General features: G+C 54.5%; 1 protein-coding gene across 1 annotated transcript in view; it reads right to left on the bottom strand.

Annotated features, from left to right (window-relative positions):
• The window catches only part of TRPV3 (transient receptor potential cation channel subfamily V member 3), a 40,734-nt gene extending 28,992 nt beyond the window's left edge, over positions 1 to 11,742 (bottom strand). Inside the window, exons 1-7 of the mRNA XM_025851399.2 lie at positions 11,458 to 11,742; positions 10,847 to 10,970; positions 8,356 to 8,476; positions 2,134 to 2,238; positions 1,907 to 1,993; positions 995 to 1,149; positions 42 to 218 (exon numbers count right to left, since the gene is read on the bottom strand). Coding sequence (XP_025707184.1) covers positions 42 to 218; positions 995 to 1,149; positions 1,907 to 1,993; positions 2,134 to 2,238; positions 8,356 to 8,474 — 643 coding nt within the window. The 5' untranslated portion in view covers positions 8,475 to 8,476; positions 10,847 to 10,970; positions 11,458 to 11,742. The remainder of the gene's footprint in view (positions 1 to 41; positions 219 to 994; positions 1,150 to 1,906; positions 1,994 to 2,133; positions 2,239 to 8,355; positions 8,477 to 10,846; positions 10,971 to 11,457) is intronic.
• Positions 11,743 to 15,497: the final 3,755 nt, after the last annotated feature.

Here is a 15,497-nt window from a genome sequence, read left to right as displayed (position 1 = left end):
AGAAATCCCTGTCTGCACAGCACCTCCCACAGGCAGCATACCTTTGTAGGCCTCCTCTGTGTACGCAGCATTGATGAACCTGTCCAGGATGTCATTGTCCTCAGCAAAAGCCAGCAGGATCCGCACAATCTCCTTGGTGTTGGGGTTGATGTTTAACAAGGCCTTCATCAGACAGGTCTTCCCCGTGTCAGAGGCCGTCAGCTTGTGCATGAGGAAGTCTGCGGGCAGGGTCACACAGGATGAGCCGCAGGAGGGCCCCCGGCTGCCCCTGGCCCTTCCAGCCCTGAGGAGGGGAGGCCAGGGTGAGGGGGCGGCAGCCTCAGACCTCCAGACCCTGCTCCGGCCTCCCCCACTGGCCTCCTGGAGCCTCTGCTACCTACTCTCCTCCTCCCTCTCCAACTGCTCTTCCCCTGAGGCCCCTGAGAGCCTCATCTGAGGCCTTTTGCTCTTTGCCCTCTGCACCTGCTACCTTGGAGGGGGCAGTCTCACCCACTGCAGGCCTTCCCGCTGTCCACCTCAGTGCTGATGCCCTGAAGCCTTCAGCCTGCCTCCTCCTAGTAGCGTACATCCCCTCCCTCTAACAAGCTACTCCCCAGGCCTGGAGACAGCGTGGGCCCCACCATCCAGCAGGTGGCCAATGGCGCTACCCTGGACTCCTCTCTTTCTCTCACTTCCCTTGTCCTCGATTCCAGCCAGTTCCACTGTCGAGGTCACCTTCCCGCAGCTCTTCTGCTGTGCTCCCAACACTGCCTGAATAGCGCCCTTCTCCAGTTTTACACCTGCCCTCCATGCAGTGGTCAGACCTGACCTTCGCCTGCCTAAGCCCTTGCATGGCTCCCCGTTGCCCTCGGAGTCAGCTTCAAAGTCCCCAGCCCAGCATTCTGGGCTCCTCACACGCCCCCCCCCCCCAGGGGTGGTTGTGGGGAAAGGTTGACAGCAGGAGCCACATGGGGCCCCCACCCCTGCGCTCTCTCTGCCGAAGCAGGCCACTGACCAGCCACGTCCAGGCCGCGTCGCCGCCTGCAAAGCTCCTGCAGCTCCCGCAGCAGCTCCAGCAGCTCCTCCACGCAGCCCTCCGACACGGCTGCAAAGATGCGCTTCTTCAGCCGCTTCTTTTTCCGCCTCTGCTCTTCCTTGGCCAGGTTTGCACTGAGGCCGGAAAGTATTGCCAGTTCACCGGGCGGGTACCACCAACCTACTCTCCCCTCCCCAGCCAGAGCCGCTGCGCCTGCGCAGAGCCGCTCCAGCCTAGCCCGCGCGCCCCCCCCCCCCCCCCCGCGCCGTCCGGACGCCCCAGGCGCTGTCCATCAGCGCTCCAGGCCCCTGGCACCCCGCACTCCTGTCGCCGCGTGCAGGCTTCCCTCCCAATCCAAATGCAATCACATTTTTTCAAAATACGTACTTGGATACACAGAGTAAAGATGACTAGGAAGGACAATTAATAGCGATTGCCTTAAAATGTATGAGATTAGGGGAAGGAAAATCCCACTTTAATCTTTTGGGATGTTTGAATTTTTAAACTCTATCTCTTCCTGCCCCCACACTCCAAAGAGACAAGCATGGTAATGCGAAATTTTTTGTTTGTATGTGTTCTTGCAAAATGCACATGATGTTTCATGGTTTATAAGCATGTATTTTTAATTTACTTACAGGGATTGTGTTACAGTTCTCCTTCTCCTGCATACTGTTCCTTGAAAGATTTATAATGAGTGGCTAATACTTATAGTTTATAAAATGTAATACTCCCCTCCCCAAAGAAGAAATTCCTACATGCCACAGCCAGGGGTCCAGACGTTTGTCCCAACCCCCAAGGAACGGAGGCTTCTTTCTCTTTCCTGGGGAGTGATGCCCGTGCCTGTCGCCCACCTGGTGGACGCAGTGAGGGGAAGGGAAGGGCCAGGCTGACCTGGGACTGTTCGGATTGGAGGGGGTCTCCGTCACATCGTCCTGAGGAGACTGTGGTGAGTCCATGTCATCACAGTTGCCAGAGAGGCTGGAAAGGAAGAGAGAGAAAAACAAGTTTAAAAGAGAGAGACAACCACGCCTGGCCATTTGGCCCTGGGTGAGTCGCCGCCCGCCCTGGAGCGGAGGCCTGGGCTGGCGCGGGGGCTGGTCAGGGGAGCCAGTACTCACCACTGCCGGATGTTGGAGTCCATAGGCTTGGAGAAGACGGGGGGAGAGGTCTTGGAGACAGTGGGGTTGGGATCGAACCCTTCTATCTCCAGGAAGAAGTGTGCACTGTGGGGACACCCAAGCAAGGCCATTAGAGCTGGGGCGGGGACCGTCCACCCACGTGCCCTGCACCCTGCTGCTGAGGGTGCCCAGCCACACAGCACACTCGCTCTCGGCCAGCTCCATGCTGGGCTCTGTCCCTCATGGCCTCGCTCAGCTCCCACAGCAGCCCTCTGGGATGGGTACTGCCCCATCGCTGCGTACAGGTGGGCATGTGGAGGCTCTGAGGTCAAGCTACTCACCCGAGCTCACATGGCAAGTAGGTGGCAGAGCCTGGACTCAAAGCTGGGTTTGGGTGACTCTTGTCATTAAAAATACTGAGAGATGAACCCAGGGGTCTCTGCTGGGGTGGCCTAGCATCTGAGGGGGACTTTCCTGTCTGCAGCTGCCTCCAGGTGTGGAGGACTCACCAGAGATGGGGGACATGGCAACAACGAGAGCTACAATTCCCCATCATCCCCTGCAACTGTCCCTCTGGCCTCGGGTCTGAAGAAGAGCCCTTCCAGGAGGAAGTCCCTACATGCTGACATCTACAAGGGCCTTTACTGGCTGCCAGCACACATCCAACCCCCTCTGATCATCTCTTGTACTGTTGTGTCAGCACAGAAAATAGTCAGACCTAGAGCCGTGAGGAGATGTAAAAGTTCAGGAGACAGGGCTAAGAATCCTCATCAAGAAGGAAAACTCAGGAAACCACTTTGGACAGTGGGTGTGAGGAGCAGTAGAGGGGCACGTGAAGGGCACACTTTCTCCCAGGGCTGGAAGAGAGACATGGGCCCAGGGCCTGTGACCTGACTAAGCCCCAGGGGAGGGGACAGACTCACTGCCTGATCAGAGACGAGACACACACCCAAGATACGACTCCCCAGCCAGACACAGCCCTGGCCTCACCTTCAGAAGCACCCACAAACACAGACACGCATGCTCTCAGAACCCACGGTCACACACTCAGGGACAAGCCCTCCCATGACGGCCTGGATGATGAGCAGCAGGAGGAGGCTCTGTTGCAGTGATACCCCCACCCCGTGCTGCTGCAGCATACCTTCTCGCTCTGTGACCTGGCCGGGGATAGTGGCCTCCTGACCAGCTGGTCTCTCTTGTAAGTGCCTTTGCTGTCTGTCTCCTTCCCACGCCCAGAAGGATCGACACACCCCCTCCCTTTCTCACAAGACCACAGAAGAGCTCCCAAAGCACAGTCCCAGCCACATCAAGTTCAGAAGCCTAGCAGGGGAGGGATTGTGGCCCCATTCCATAATGAGGGAACCAAGGCCAGAATGGAGCAACACTCATCCATGGTCACCCCCCAAGGATAGAAGCCAAGTTGGCCAGAGAACTTGACTCTTGATTCCAGGCGCCCAGTTTACACCACTACCCACGCTGCTCTCCCCTCAACCCCCTAGGTCTTCTTCCAGCCAAACCAGCTCTGGGGATTAGCTGCAGGTGCAGACTGCCCAACATAGCCACTTCCCGGGATGGGCAGGCATGAGGGAATCCTGGGTCTTGCCTGTCCTCTCCCTCTCCTCTCCTCTAGGCACAGACAAGCCTGGAAGGCTCAGAACAAATCCAGAACTGGGGCATAAGTGGGGTGGGTGACAGGACATTGGCCCTCACCCTCCTATCTTCTGCCCATCAAGAGGAACCTTCTGACCTGACCTAAAATCAAATCCTTCTTCCAAAACAGAAGTACACCCCTGACTGGGAGCCTAAAACCTGGGTTCTAGTCTGGCTCTGCCTCTGCCTCCTGGGTGACCTGAGGATGGAGAGTGCTTGAGCCAGATGATCCTGGACTCTGGAGCCAGGACAGCTCTAAAATCATCCCCAAATGGACTGTGCAGCTGAAGTGGGCATCAGAGGTCATCCAGTCTGATCACCACTCCCAGCATTCTTGGAGTGCCCCAGAAATGCCACCCTAAAGTGTCCCTACTTGTCTAGGCTCCTTGGTAGTGTGCATCTACTCAACAAATACTTATTGAGCACCTACCATATGCCAGGCGCTGTTCTAGGAGATGGGGATTAAATGGTGCACAAATGGGCAAAAATCCATTTGAAGAGCTATTGTCCCAGTGAATTGGTCAGAATTGGCCCCAAGGATTGGACCAGGTCATAGCACAATGAGGCCATTGCTTTCCCTGCTCCAGACAACACACTGACCTTCAACTGTAAGATCCTCAATGGGAGGAACTACACCTGAATTGTCCTTAATTCTCCAGAACCTAGTGCTTCTTCTGACACTCAGAAGACTTAACAGAGGAGCAGAACATAGATAGGTAATGTGTGAAAGGAAGGAGAAACGGCTGGTCAGATAGATGGACAGATGAGTTGGATGAATGAATAAGATGGATAGATGGATGCATGGATGCATGGAAGGATGGATGCATGGATGCATGGATGGCTGAGCAATGAGTAGTTGGATGGGCAGATTGGTGGACAGATGTAGAGGCTGGTGGAATGAACCAATAAGCAGACAGACCAACACAAACCTCAGGTGACTCCCATTGGGCTCTCTGTTGCCCAAAGCTCTCATCTTTTTCTCAGTCTTGCCCAAGAAGTTGAGGAAGGGTCCTTTGCCTCTCCTCCAACTCCTCTCCTTCTCAGGGTTTCCTCCCAGAGGCCAAAGGAGCCTCAAGAATGGACTAGGAAACCAGATCATGACAGCATCTATCTATTCCAGGCCTGGGAGCCAAAGGACCCGAGGGAGTGGAGGAAATATATCCTCATCTCACCATGAAGTGTCCTTCTTTGTGTGGAGGGACTGTGCTGAGCCACCAGGACACTTACTCATCAACTCGCCGACTCTGTCTCTCATTGTCTCACCTGCTCCTGCACTGACCCACCTACTTACTCCACAACCACAAATATGCTCTGTGTAGGAAATGTCGGAAGCAGGGAAGGAAGAGATGACCCTTCCAGGGACCCTATTCTCAGAGATCTGTGGCTTAAGAAAATCCCCAGAAGCAGAGAGGGCAGCATGAGAAAAGCTTCTATGGCAGAAGGCAAGGACTATGTCAGAGGAAGAAAGTCTTCAGTGGCTGGGAAGGAGAGTGGTGAAAAGCCAGACTGGAAAGATCCCGGACTGTGAGCAAAGATTCCTGGGACAGGGAGCTGCAGACCATGACAGCCCATCCCACACATGCCTTATTTACCACTGCACATGCCACATCTTCCCTGCCACCATGACAGATAGTGATGTCTTGGCCATGTGACATCCTGGCTTCTAACCTACAGCATATGCTGTTTGTTTATTCCTACCTTTGATCCAGACCAAAGGGCACCTCACGGGTGTCGTTAACTCAGGGGAACACGTAGCTCTGCACCATCTCTCCTTCATTTCTGTCCCTCTGAAGACGATGAACTATCCCTGAGCAACCCCAGGGCTGGGAAGGAGGCTGTGTGACCAACTACTTTGTCCCAAGAAATGCCCAAGTGCTCTGATCTCCAAAAGGCCAGCCCCTCCACAGGTTTCATCAGCCCATGTCTCCACCCCTGGGCATCGCCTTGCCCAGGGTCCAGTAAAGAGGCCACAGTGGTAGCTGCTCATGAGAAATAGCATGATGGGGGCACCTGGGTGGCTCAGCCGGTAAGTGCCTGCCTTTGGCTCAGGTCATGATCCCAGGGTCCTGCGATCGACCCCTGCATCAGGCTCCCGGCTCCGCGGGAAGCCTGCTTCTCCCTCCCCCACTCCCCTTGCTTGTGTTCCCTCTCTCGCTGTGTCTCTGTCTGTCAAATAAATAAAACATCTTTAAAAAGAAAAAAAGAAGAAAGAAATAGCATGATGGTTCAGGAAAAGCTACAGGTCCAAAAATCTCTCCTCACCTAGACTTCTTGGTACCTTCAATCCCACCATTAGTACAGATTTTCTTACTGGTCAGATTGGCTTTCTTTATTTACATTGAATTTTTTCTTTTCTTTTCTTTTTCTATCTAGGCTGAGTCCTATACTCCGTTTTGAGGGAGATGCCCAAATCTTCAGGGAGAAGTAGGCACTTGAGGGCCCTCAAAGAGCCGTTGGGAAGAAGGTGCTACTGCTTCATGAAACAAAGGTCACACCTCACACCCAGGGTGTTGGCTGTGTGAGGCCATAGGCAGAGCTGAGTCTAAGGCTAAGTTCATGAAAGGGATAGGCTCAGAAAAGGCAGCCTGACTGTGGGAAGATCCTGGGATTTTCCTGAAGCCATGTCCACAATCCTTCCCTGAGGTCCAAACCTCCCCTAGGACTGTGAGAGGGCAGAGGAAAAGAAAGAGAGGCAAGAGTGTGGTGTTTGATGGCTCAGCTCAGGAATATCTGCCCTTACTTAGATAATTAAGCCCCGCCCCCAAGGCCCAGGCTGCCCCCATGGCCCCACTGATACCTGTCTGAACTCCATGTCCGCCCAGTTTTCTCTCCTGCACTCCAGGATGGAGCCTCCATCGGGCACTTCTCAGACAACATCACACCTGAACTTGGCTTGTCTCTCCTCATCTTGCTCCTTCTCCTCTGATGTGCTCACGTCAGAGATGGCCCTATCATCCATTCAGGTCCTCCCACCAAATGAAGGGGATGTCTCTCGGTTCTCCTTCTCCCTCCCTTCTCATAGTTGATCCTACAGACCCCATCATCCTGATAAATTTCTGACCTGATCCCTTCTTCTCCATTCCTGATCACCCAGGTTCAGAACTCACCACCTGTCACTCAAGCTTCCCAGCCTCCCCTCCAATCCATCGTCCACATAGATCACCCAGAGCATGCTTTCCAAAATGCAAATCTCACCATGCCCTCCTTGTCACACAAAATCCCTCTGTGGCTCCCCACTGCCCTCAGGTTTGTCCCAACTCCTTAACCAACCCCCAAGATCCAGCCCCAATGGGACTCATATTCTCCAAGATTCCTCCCCCCACCCAGCCCTTCAGTTACACAGATCCTCCCTGGTCCCTGCCCCAAGCCTCTGTCTGGGGATGCCCTTTTCCTGCCTCCCCACCTGCCATCACCCATTCGAAACCACCTCATCCAGGAAGTGCCCTGAGACGGCCCGCAGAGCCTGCAGGGTCAGAATGACCCACCCCTTCTCAGACCCCTTCCCACCTTGTTGTTGGGACACTTCTCACATTCTTCTTGGTACCCTTCTTACCAGACTATGAGCAGGGATGGGCATTCTTTCTCTCTGTGTCTCCGTCTCCCCAGCCTGGGCCCCGGTGCACAGAAAACCTCAGCAATTATTACTCACAACAACAGACAGAAGGGAAAACACGGATCTCACCTCTGGCCCAAGCCAGGGACTGGGATGGGGCCAGAGGAGGCAGGGCAAATGAGCTGAACTACACCCAGGGCCCACCTGGGTCCAGTGAAGACACAACCTGTGGTGAAGAGGGGCATTTGGGCTTAAGGGCACCAAATCTGCTGGGGGGCTGGGGGACTGCCATGGAAGCAGCTCAGGGACCAGGGATGACCCTAGAGAAATACTCTCCCTGCTTTGTTTCCTCCACACCCCCAGCTGGGAAGTAGTCATAACCATCCAGCCCTGCTCAGTTCCCAGGGGCCCTTTGGAGTGACAGTAACAATGACAATGATGAAGATGAAGCTCCAAGTAGCAAAACCACTATCCACACTAGCATGTACAGGACGGCGGCAGCGTGCCGCACAGTGCATTGTGCCGACGATCCCAACAAACTATCACCCTGTGAGCCGGTGCCTTTGCTGGTGTCCCCATTACACAGGTGGTGTTAAAGAGCTTGAATAACCTGGCTGGGCGCACAGTGAACAGGAAAGCCATTGGTGCACGTGAAAAAAGTATTCACTTGGAGATTCAGGCTACCTGAAATTTCCACGTACCTTTTGGCTCCTGTCTAAAGGATGGCTCCGGCAATCCCTTGCCTCAGCCAGAAGCCTTCCTGAATATCACTGCCTCTCTGCCTCCGACCCCTCCAAGGAGGCCTCCCTGATTATTACCATTATACTGACTTTCCCAGCTCAGCCCCCTGAGTATGTAGTCCTATTTCCCCCCTCCCCTCACTTATACGTAGTTGGGCACCAGGTCACCCCAGATGAGACTGAGAGTCTCGTATCCACCTGGGCAAGGGTTCCCTGAGGATGGGCACCAAAATCCCTGCTGTGCCCTCACAACACAGTGCCCAAGCCTGCCCGTCCTACCTCTTCTTGGTGGGGGTGATTTCTGCTGACCTCTTCTCCTGCGGGACAGCCGGGTTCCCACTGGGGATGGCAGCTCTTCTGCCCATGAGGGGCACCATCTCCTTGGGGTGGGCATTCATGGCTGGAGCACAATCATAGCACAGATGCTTAGGTTGAGTGGGCATGGAGGAGCTTCGGGGGTTTCAGACGTCCATGTGGCACCAGGTGGTCCCTGCTCATACCCCGGGGATGAGGAGCTCACTCTCTACCTTCCCTGGCTGCCAACTCTTCCCAGGAAGAGAGAAACTGTCCCCGCAATTTCTCCTGCTCCCTGCTCCAGCACCTCTGCCCCTGTGCATCTTAGGAGAGCCCAACAGAGCTTCCAGGCAGAGACCACCATGCCCTTAGCTTCTCTCAAGACATCATCTCAACCCACCAATCTTCAGGTGAACTCCCAAGAATTAGTTCTGCTTTTTCCATGTCCCTATCAGATTTTGTGTTCAGTGATATCCTCAACAGAACAGGACTATCACCTCCTTTGTTCTAGACACTATGCTCCTAATAATACAGACTCTGGCCTCTTTGGTGCTTTGGATTTCTTACCACCCTGGTGGTCTCAGAAGCTTACACACTGATTATCTTTGTCTCATCCACCCAGAACTGAGTGCAACCAGCCTTGTGGCCATCTGTCCATTAGACTCCCTCCTCACCTGAGAAGAAGCAGCTGAGACCCCTGCCCAGGGGCAGAGGAGGCAGCCCCTTAGTCCTGACCTGGTTTACTGATGTTCAGTACAGGCTGGATCCCTCTAAGGGGACCTTAGAGGTTTCTATGTAGAGGAAGGACAATCCAGGCAGAGGGGACAGCCTGAGCAAAGACCAGGGGTCAAGAAAGTTAGCAAGTGGCAAGGAGCTGGTGTGGCTGCAGAGTCTGGGAGTTCATGGGGACCAATGGCACTGAGAGGCTCCAAAAGCAGGTGGGGCCCTGTTGTGAGGGCCTGGAATACCAGTGAGGAGTTGTAGCTGGTCCCAAGGGCAGTGGGGGCTGGGAGGGCCCTGGGTTACACAGGAGACGGCCATGTTAGAGATAGCAGACTGTATGGGGAATGAAGGAGACTAGACCATGGAGCTAGGAGAAGGGTGCTGTAGGGGCATTGGCATGGGGAAGGGTGGGCTGGCCATGTAGGATGAGATGGACAAGGCAAAAGGCTGCATGGACAGGAGGTGACTCTGCAATCAACAGGGAGCCATTCTCAGCTTGAGCAGCCCTCAGAGAACTCCCTCAGGGTCATGGAGGTAGGGCAGGGGACAGATTTCTGTACGAAGAGCCCAGCTAGGCGGGGTGGAGCTGGGGCCGCTGGTAATCCTGGCCCAAATAGGAAAGCTGCCTGGAAAAAGTATCGGGAGAAGTTTGTCATCAGACTACAGTGAGGTCTGGAAATGGGATGGCTGCCCTCCCCAAAAGTAAGCAGCCCTGGGAGAGGAGGAGTTATCCAGGGGAGGGCTCTGGCCTTGGAGTCCAGGGACCTTGAGGCAGGGACCTTTGAGGAGGGGCCTTGAGGCCAGACAGATGGAGAGAGAATCATGAGCATGTAGGTCCCTGACCATATCCACAGTCACAGGAGGAGGATGCGTGGCCTTTACCACCTTCCTCAGCCCACAGTAGTCTGTGGACAGATAGGGCTGAAAGGCTGAGCTAAACCAAGAGTGAAGGAGAGGGATGGAGGGCATGTCTTACCCCTCCCCGGGCCTCTGTTTTCCCTTCTGATAAATGAGCTGAAAGGACCCCAAGGACCTTCGAGCTTTCACCCATGACAGCCGGCTGCTCCATCCTCCCTGCCCTGGGCCCATGAGTTGGGGCAGTCCTGGGAAGCTGGGGCAGGAGAGGGTCAAGAAAACTCTGGGCTGGAGCTATAATTAGCAGTGATAATTAGCTCCCTGAGTCACCCCATAAACGCTGAATTCTCACCTGCGGGACTCTCTCGCTGCCTTGCCCTCCCTCTCTGGGTCTGGGCTTCTCCGCCTGGGAAGTGCCTCCCAAGCCCTGACACTGACTGGGAGACAGGCCAGGCCTGGGGGCCCGCAGGGAGCCCCTGCTGCCGCTGTCTCAGCCCCTGTGAGGGGCCTGCGCCTTGTTGCTCTCAAGCTCTGGGCTACATCATCTCATCCGGATGCCTCACATGCCTGCCCTGTAGAACCACAGCCGGGGGCCTGCTGGCGGAGACAAGAGCCTCCCCTTTGCCCCTTGGTGGTTTTGAGCCTTCCCCCTCCCCAAGATCTCCAAACCTCAGAGAAGTTTCCTGGGTCCATCAGGACCTGTGCTCTGACACACTCCCTGGGCCAAGAGCTCATGCCTCACTTTGCTTCTCCTGCTAGAGACCCGAGCTTCTTCCCAACCCCTCCCCCAAGGCCTATCAGCAAAGGGCAGTGTGGCCTAAAGGACGCCTTAGGTCCTCGCTCTGGCGTCCCCTCGGACCTTGGGCAGCACTGGCCGCCATGTGTGGTGAGGACTCACCTGGTGAGCTCTGGGTGGTGGTGGCTGCCCGTGCTCGGAGATCACCGCATGTCCTGGACCCAAGGACCCCCGGAGGGACTGTGGCTGAGGCGGCGGGAGGCTCCCATCATAGGCAGAGAGAAGGCTGAAATGTGTCAGAGGCAGAACTGGCTGGGCCACCTGCCCTGGGCGTCAGGCAGGCCACACCCACCAGCCATAGCTGCAGCGCCTGCCCACCCACATGCCCTGCTTGAGTCACCCCCACACCCACACGGCAGCGCAGCCTGGGACAGGGCAGGGGAGGCAGCAGGTGCCAAGGCCAGAGTTCTGGTCCCAACTCTTCTCTCTCTTGTATTTGATGCTTCTCATCACGGGCCCCAGTTTCCCCAACTGGGAAATGGGAATTACAATAGCTACTTCGCAAGCATGCTGTGAAGAGTCAAAGAGATCATGCTCGTGGGAGAGCCTAATGAATGGTCAGGTGCTCTGCCCTGAGCCCCGGGAGGAAAGGCCACAGCTGGACACTGGCCTGGTTGATCCCAGGGTGCCCAGCCCCAAGAGTTGGTATCTGTCCTTCAAAGTCTGTGATCAGATTCTGTTAGAGACAAAAGAAGTTCCCATTCAAAGCTTACCACCAGAAATTATGCACTTCAGACCTTGGTGTCAGACAGCCTCACCCCTTTCTGGCTATATGACCTTGAGCAAGTCATTTCTCCCATTTCCTGTCTGTGAAATGTGCATAGTAAATCCACCTTGCAGGGACGCCTGGGTGGCTCAGTCCGTCGAACATCTGCCTTCGGCTCAGGTCATGATCCCAGGGTCCTGGGATCGAGCCTCACATCGGGCTCCCTACTCCGCGGGGCACCTGCTTCTCCCTCTGCCTGCCGCTTCCCCTGCTTGTGTTCTCTCTCTCTCTGACAAATAAATAAAAATCTTAAAAAAAAAAAAAAACCCTTAAAAAAAATAAATAAATCCACCCTGCAGAATCACTTAAGAAAACACATAGAAAGGACTTGAACAAAGCCCAGAGTACAGAATGAACGCAATAAACAGTGACAGCTATTAATTCTCACTGGTTTTGTCATCCCAATCCATCCCCTAGCAACCACCTGGGCCACCTGCCTCCAGGCCCACGTTGGGGAAGCCTCTGTGCCCTCCCACCTCACGCGGACCGCAGCGTGGAGGGGGCGGAGCAAGGCTGCCACTCAGGAATCGCACCGCCTTTCCGGCTGGCAGCCGGGCCTGGGGGGGCGGGGTGGGGGGAGCCGGAAGTCTTGCTGACGCTGACGGGCAGGGCTTTCCCCAGCTGCCTTCTGGGGCAAGTCCCTCCGTCCCGCATCACCACAACCTGCCAGGCCTGGGCAGAGGCAGGCGGCAGGCTCGGGCTTTTAATCATAGAGCAGAGGGACCTATGGCCAGTAAGGGACAGGAAACCTGGCTTCGGGACCAACAGGCTTTAATGTGGGTAAAGTGGGGGCTGCTTTTGCAGTTTTACATCAGGGGGTCCTGAAGTTCCCACAAACATTGCCTGAAACTCCTTCACGAAAGCCTGACCTTGGATCAATCATAGTCGTCCCTCTAATAATTAATTTCTCCTTCTGACTCAGCCCCTTGTCCCTCTTAGCTTGCTTCTCACTGCCTCGGAGCCCTAGGGATGAGGCTGTTGTCCAATTTTAGTGTTTACATTTTGCCTGGTGTTGGCACTTTTTCTCAAAGGCCAGGCTGGAACTGCTCTACAAGGCCCTTGTCCCCACCCGAAGACACGCACTGCGCCCAGCCAGGAGTAAGGGGAGGCTTCTCTGCTGTGTGTGGGAGCAGGGACCAGGTCGATGACAGAGTCAGAGCCACTGCCGCCCGCCGCCGCGCTCCCACCCCAAATACAAGGAAACAGAAGCTCCTGCCCCTTGAGCTGGTCTACGTTCAATCCCATTTAATCCAACTCATTGTGAGAACTTACAGTAGGAGACAAGGCAGGGAGGCAAGAGCCAGCTTAGGGTTCAGAACTGGAGAAGGTGGTCTCCACCCTCGAGACACTGTGGGTCACACAGGAGACAGGCTCAGGCAGGAACCATAACCCCACCAAGCAGGTTGTAAAGACAAAAAGGGCTCAGATCACTGAGGAGGAAGGAGATCCCGCCCATGGGGAAGTGGGGGATGGGCTCAGGGAAGGGAGAGCATTGGGTTGGACTCTGGGAATGAGGGAGGACAGTGCACACAAGGACTGGGAGGCAAGAGATCCAGGCACATTCGAGGAGTGATGACGAGCTTGGGTGAGTGATGTACAACCGTGGTGGGGGGATCAGACAGGAGCCGCACGTCGGACCACAAGCCGGGGAGTCAACCCTGACTCTTTAATCGCAGGAGGCCGCACTGGTCCAGCCTTCTGGGGTACGGAGCCCTGTTGAAGACGCTCTTGCCAATGCGGTCAGGCAGGGAACCGGCCCGGCTCAACTGAGTCAGCTCCTCAAACCAAAGGCAACACTTCCCCAGCAGAAACCCTGGCTGCGCTCACCTGGGGTTGCCCGTGAGCTTGATTCCCACCCTGTGTTTGGGATCCACACGGCACAGTGGCAGGAGTGTGGAGCCAGGAGTCTGGCCTTCTGCCCAGCCCGGAGCCCTGTAGAAGCCAGCATTGCCCACTCAGCCTTGGCCGCCACATGGGCAACTCTCAGTGCTCAGTCCAGTTGCACCAGTGCCTGGGCACCCAGGAGCACTGACAAGCCGCCCTCCACAGTCCAGCCCCTCATTCCTTGGAGCAGCTGTGAGCCATGCTGGGCCCCCCTTGCTCAGTGACTTCCGCTCCTTCTGTGACAGTGCACGGAACAAATAGAGCCTAAATAAAGACAAAAGTGACAGAAGGAACCTTCCAAATGGGCTGTGTGTGTGAAGCAAAACACCAAGGGCAGATGCAGCCTGGCGCCCGGGAGGGATGTGGCAGTGAGAGGGAAAGGGCGGCTTCTGGACGTTCCTGCCCCAACCCTGCCTCCCAGAGGCCCTAATTTTAGGCAGGCCCTAGCCATCTGCCAACATACCCTACATGGGCCCCCATCTCACCAGACTGGGGTCAGTGTCTGTCCGCCCTGGACTGTAAAACGCCCCCCAACAGACCTACCAGGCAGGAGTCAAGCACACTCTTACCTCCTCCCCACACTTCCCAAGCCCTGCAGACATCAGACCCTGGTGGCAGGTGCACAAGCTCTCCCCTCAAGAAGGAGGAAGGCAAGTGGTCTCTGTAGGGTGAGTGCACCCTAGGAAATGCCCCACTTAGTGCAGTGAACAAGGAGGGAGGACTGGGAGCCAGGTAGAGCTCCACCAACACCCTCAGGCCTGAGCAGACCCCTGCCCCCCGACAGTGGTGAGGAGAGGCTTTGTCTGCATCCTGGCAGGCCACAGTTCTCCTTGGGCTAGGAGAGCTGAGCAGCCTCTCCATCGGGGATTCTGGCTTGTGGCCCATCCTGCCTCCAGGTGTTGGGAGGGAGGGACATGGGGACAGAGAGAGATAAAGAGACAGTGACAGATACAAAAGGGCAAAGAACAGGCTAATTGCATGTGTGTCCTTTAAACAACACAGGTTTACAGAAAAGGTTACAATCATTCATTTTAGAAAAGAATGCCCACAAGATTCCTTCCAGCTCTGAGTAAGTTTTTTGTTTTGTTTTGTTTTGTTTTTTAGAGCCACCATTTTTTTTTATTTTATAAGTATTACAAAAGAAGCACACATGTCATCACATTGCCTATTTTTAGGGTTTTAAAAAATACTTTGATAATTATATTTCAATATAATTGTGATCCTACGTATTCTGGTTTAGGCATTTAAAAACAGTAGTTTAGGAAGGGATTCGCAGGCCTCACCAAACTGCCAGAAGGCTGATGGCACTAGAAGGGTAAAAAGCCCAAGTCTATGAGAATCCATTTGCCAGGGTCCTGATTCCTCAGTCAGGTCTGGTCAGTTCTCTCTCTCTTTTTTTTTTTTCATTTTTTTTATTATGTTATGTTAATCACCATACAGTACATCATTAGTTTTTGATGTAGTGTTCCATGATTCATTGTTTGTGCATAACACCCAGTGCTCCATGCAGAACGTGCCCTCTTTAATACCCATCACCAGGCCAACCCATCCCCCACCCCCCCCCCCCCAAACCCTCCCTTTTTTTTTTATAGGCCATCGTCCCTCATGGTTCATCTCCCCCTCTGATTCCCCCCCTTCATTCTTCCCCTCCTGCTATCTTCTTCTTCTTTTTTTTTAAACAGATAATGTATTACTTGTTTCAGAGGTACAGATCTGTGATTCCACAGTCTTGCACAATTGACAGCACTCACCATAGCACATACCCTCCCCACTGTCTATCACCCAGCCACCCCATCCCTCCCACCTCCACCACTCCAGCAACCCTCAGTTTGTTTCCTGAGATTAAGAATTCCTCATATCAGTGAGATCATATTATACATGTCTTTCTCTGATTGACTTCTTTCACTCAGCATAACACCCTCCAGTTCCATCCACGTCGTTGCAAAGGCAAGATCTCATTCCTTTTGATGGCTGCATAATATTCCATTGTATATATACACCACTTCTTCTTTATCCATTCATCTGTCGATGGACATCTTGGCTCTTTCCATGGTTTGGCTATTGTGGACATTGCTGCTATAAACATCGGGGTGCATGTACCCC

Source organism: Callorhinus ursinus, unplaced genomic scaffold (assembly GCF_003265705.2).
Source record: "Callorhinus ursinus isolate GAN/ISIS: 27379988/994484 unplaced genomic scaffold, GSC_fseal_2.0 scaffold133, whole genome shotgun sequence".
In the NCBI taxonomy this organism is placed as follows: domain Eukaryota; kingdom Metazoa; phylum Chordata; class Mammalia; order Carnivora; family Otariidae; genus Callorhinus; species Callorhinus ursinus.
The sequence above is the reverse complement of the archived record's forward strand: the minus strand, read 5'-3'. Positions and strand labels throughout refer to the sequence as shown.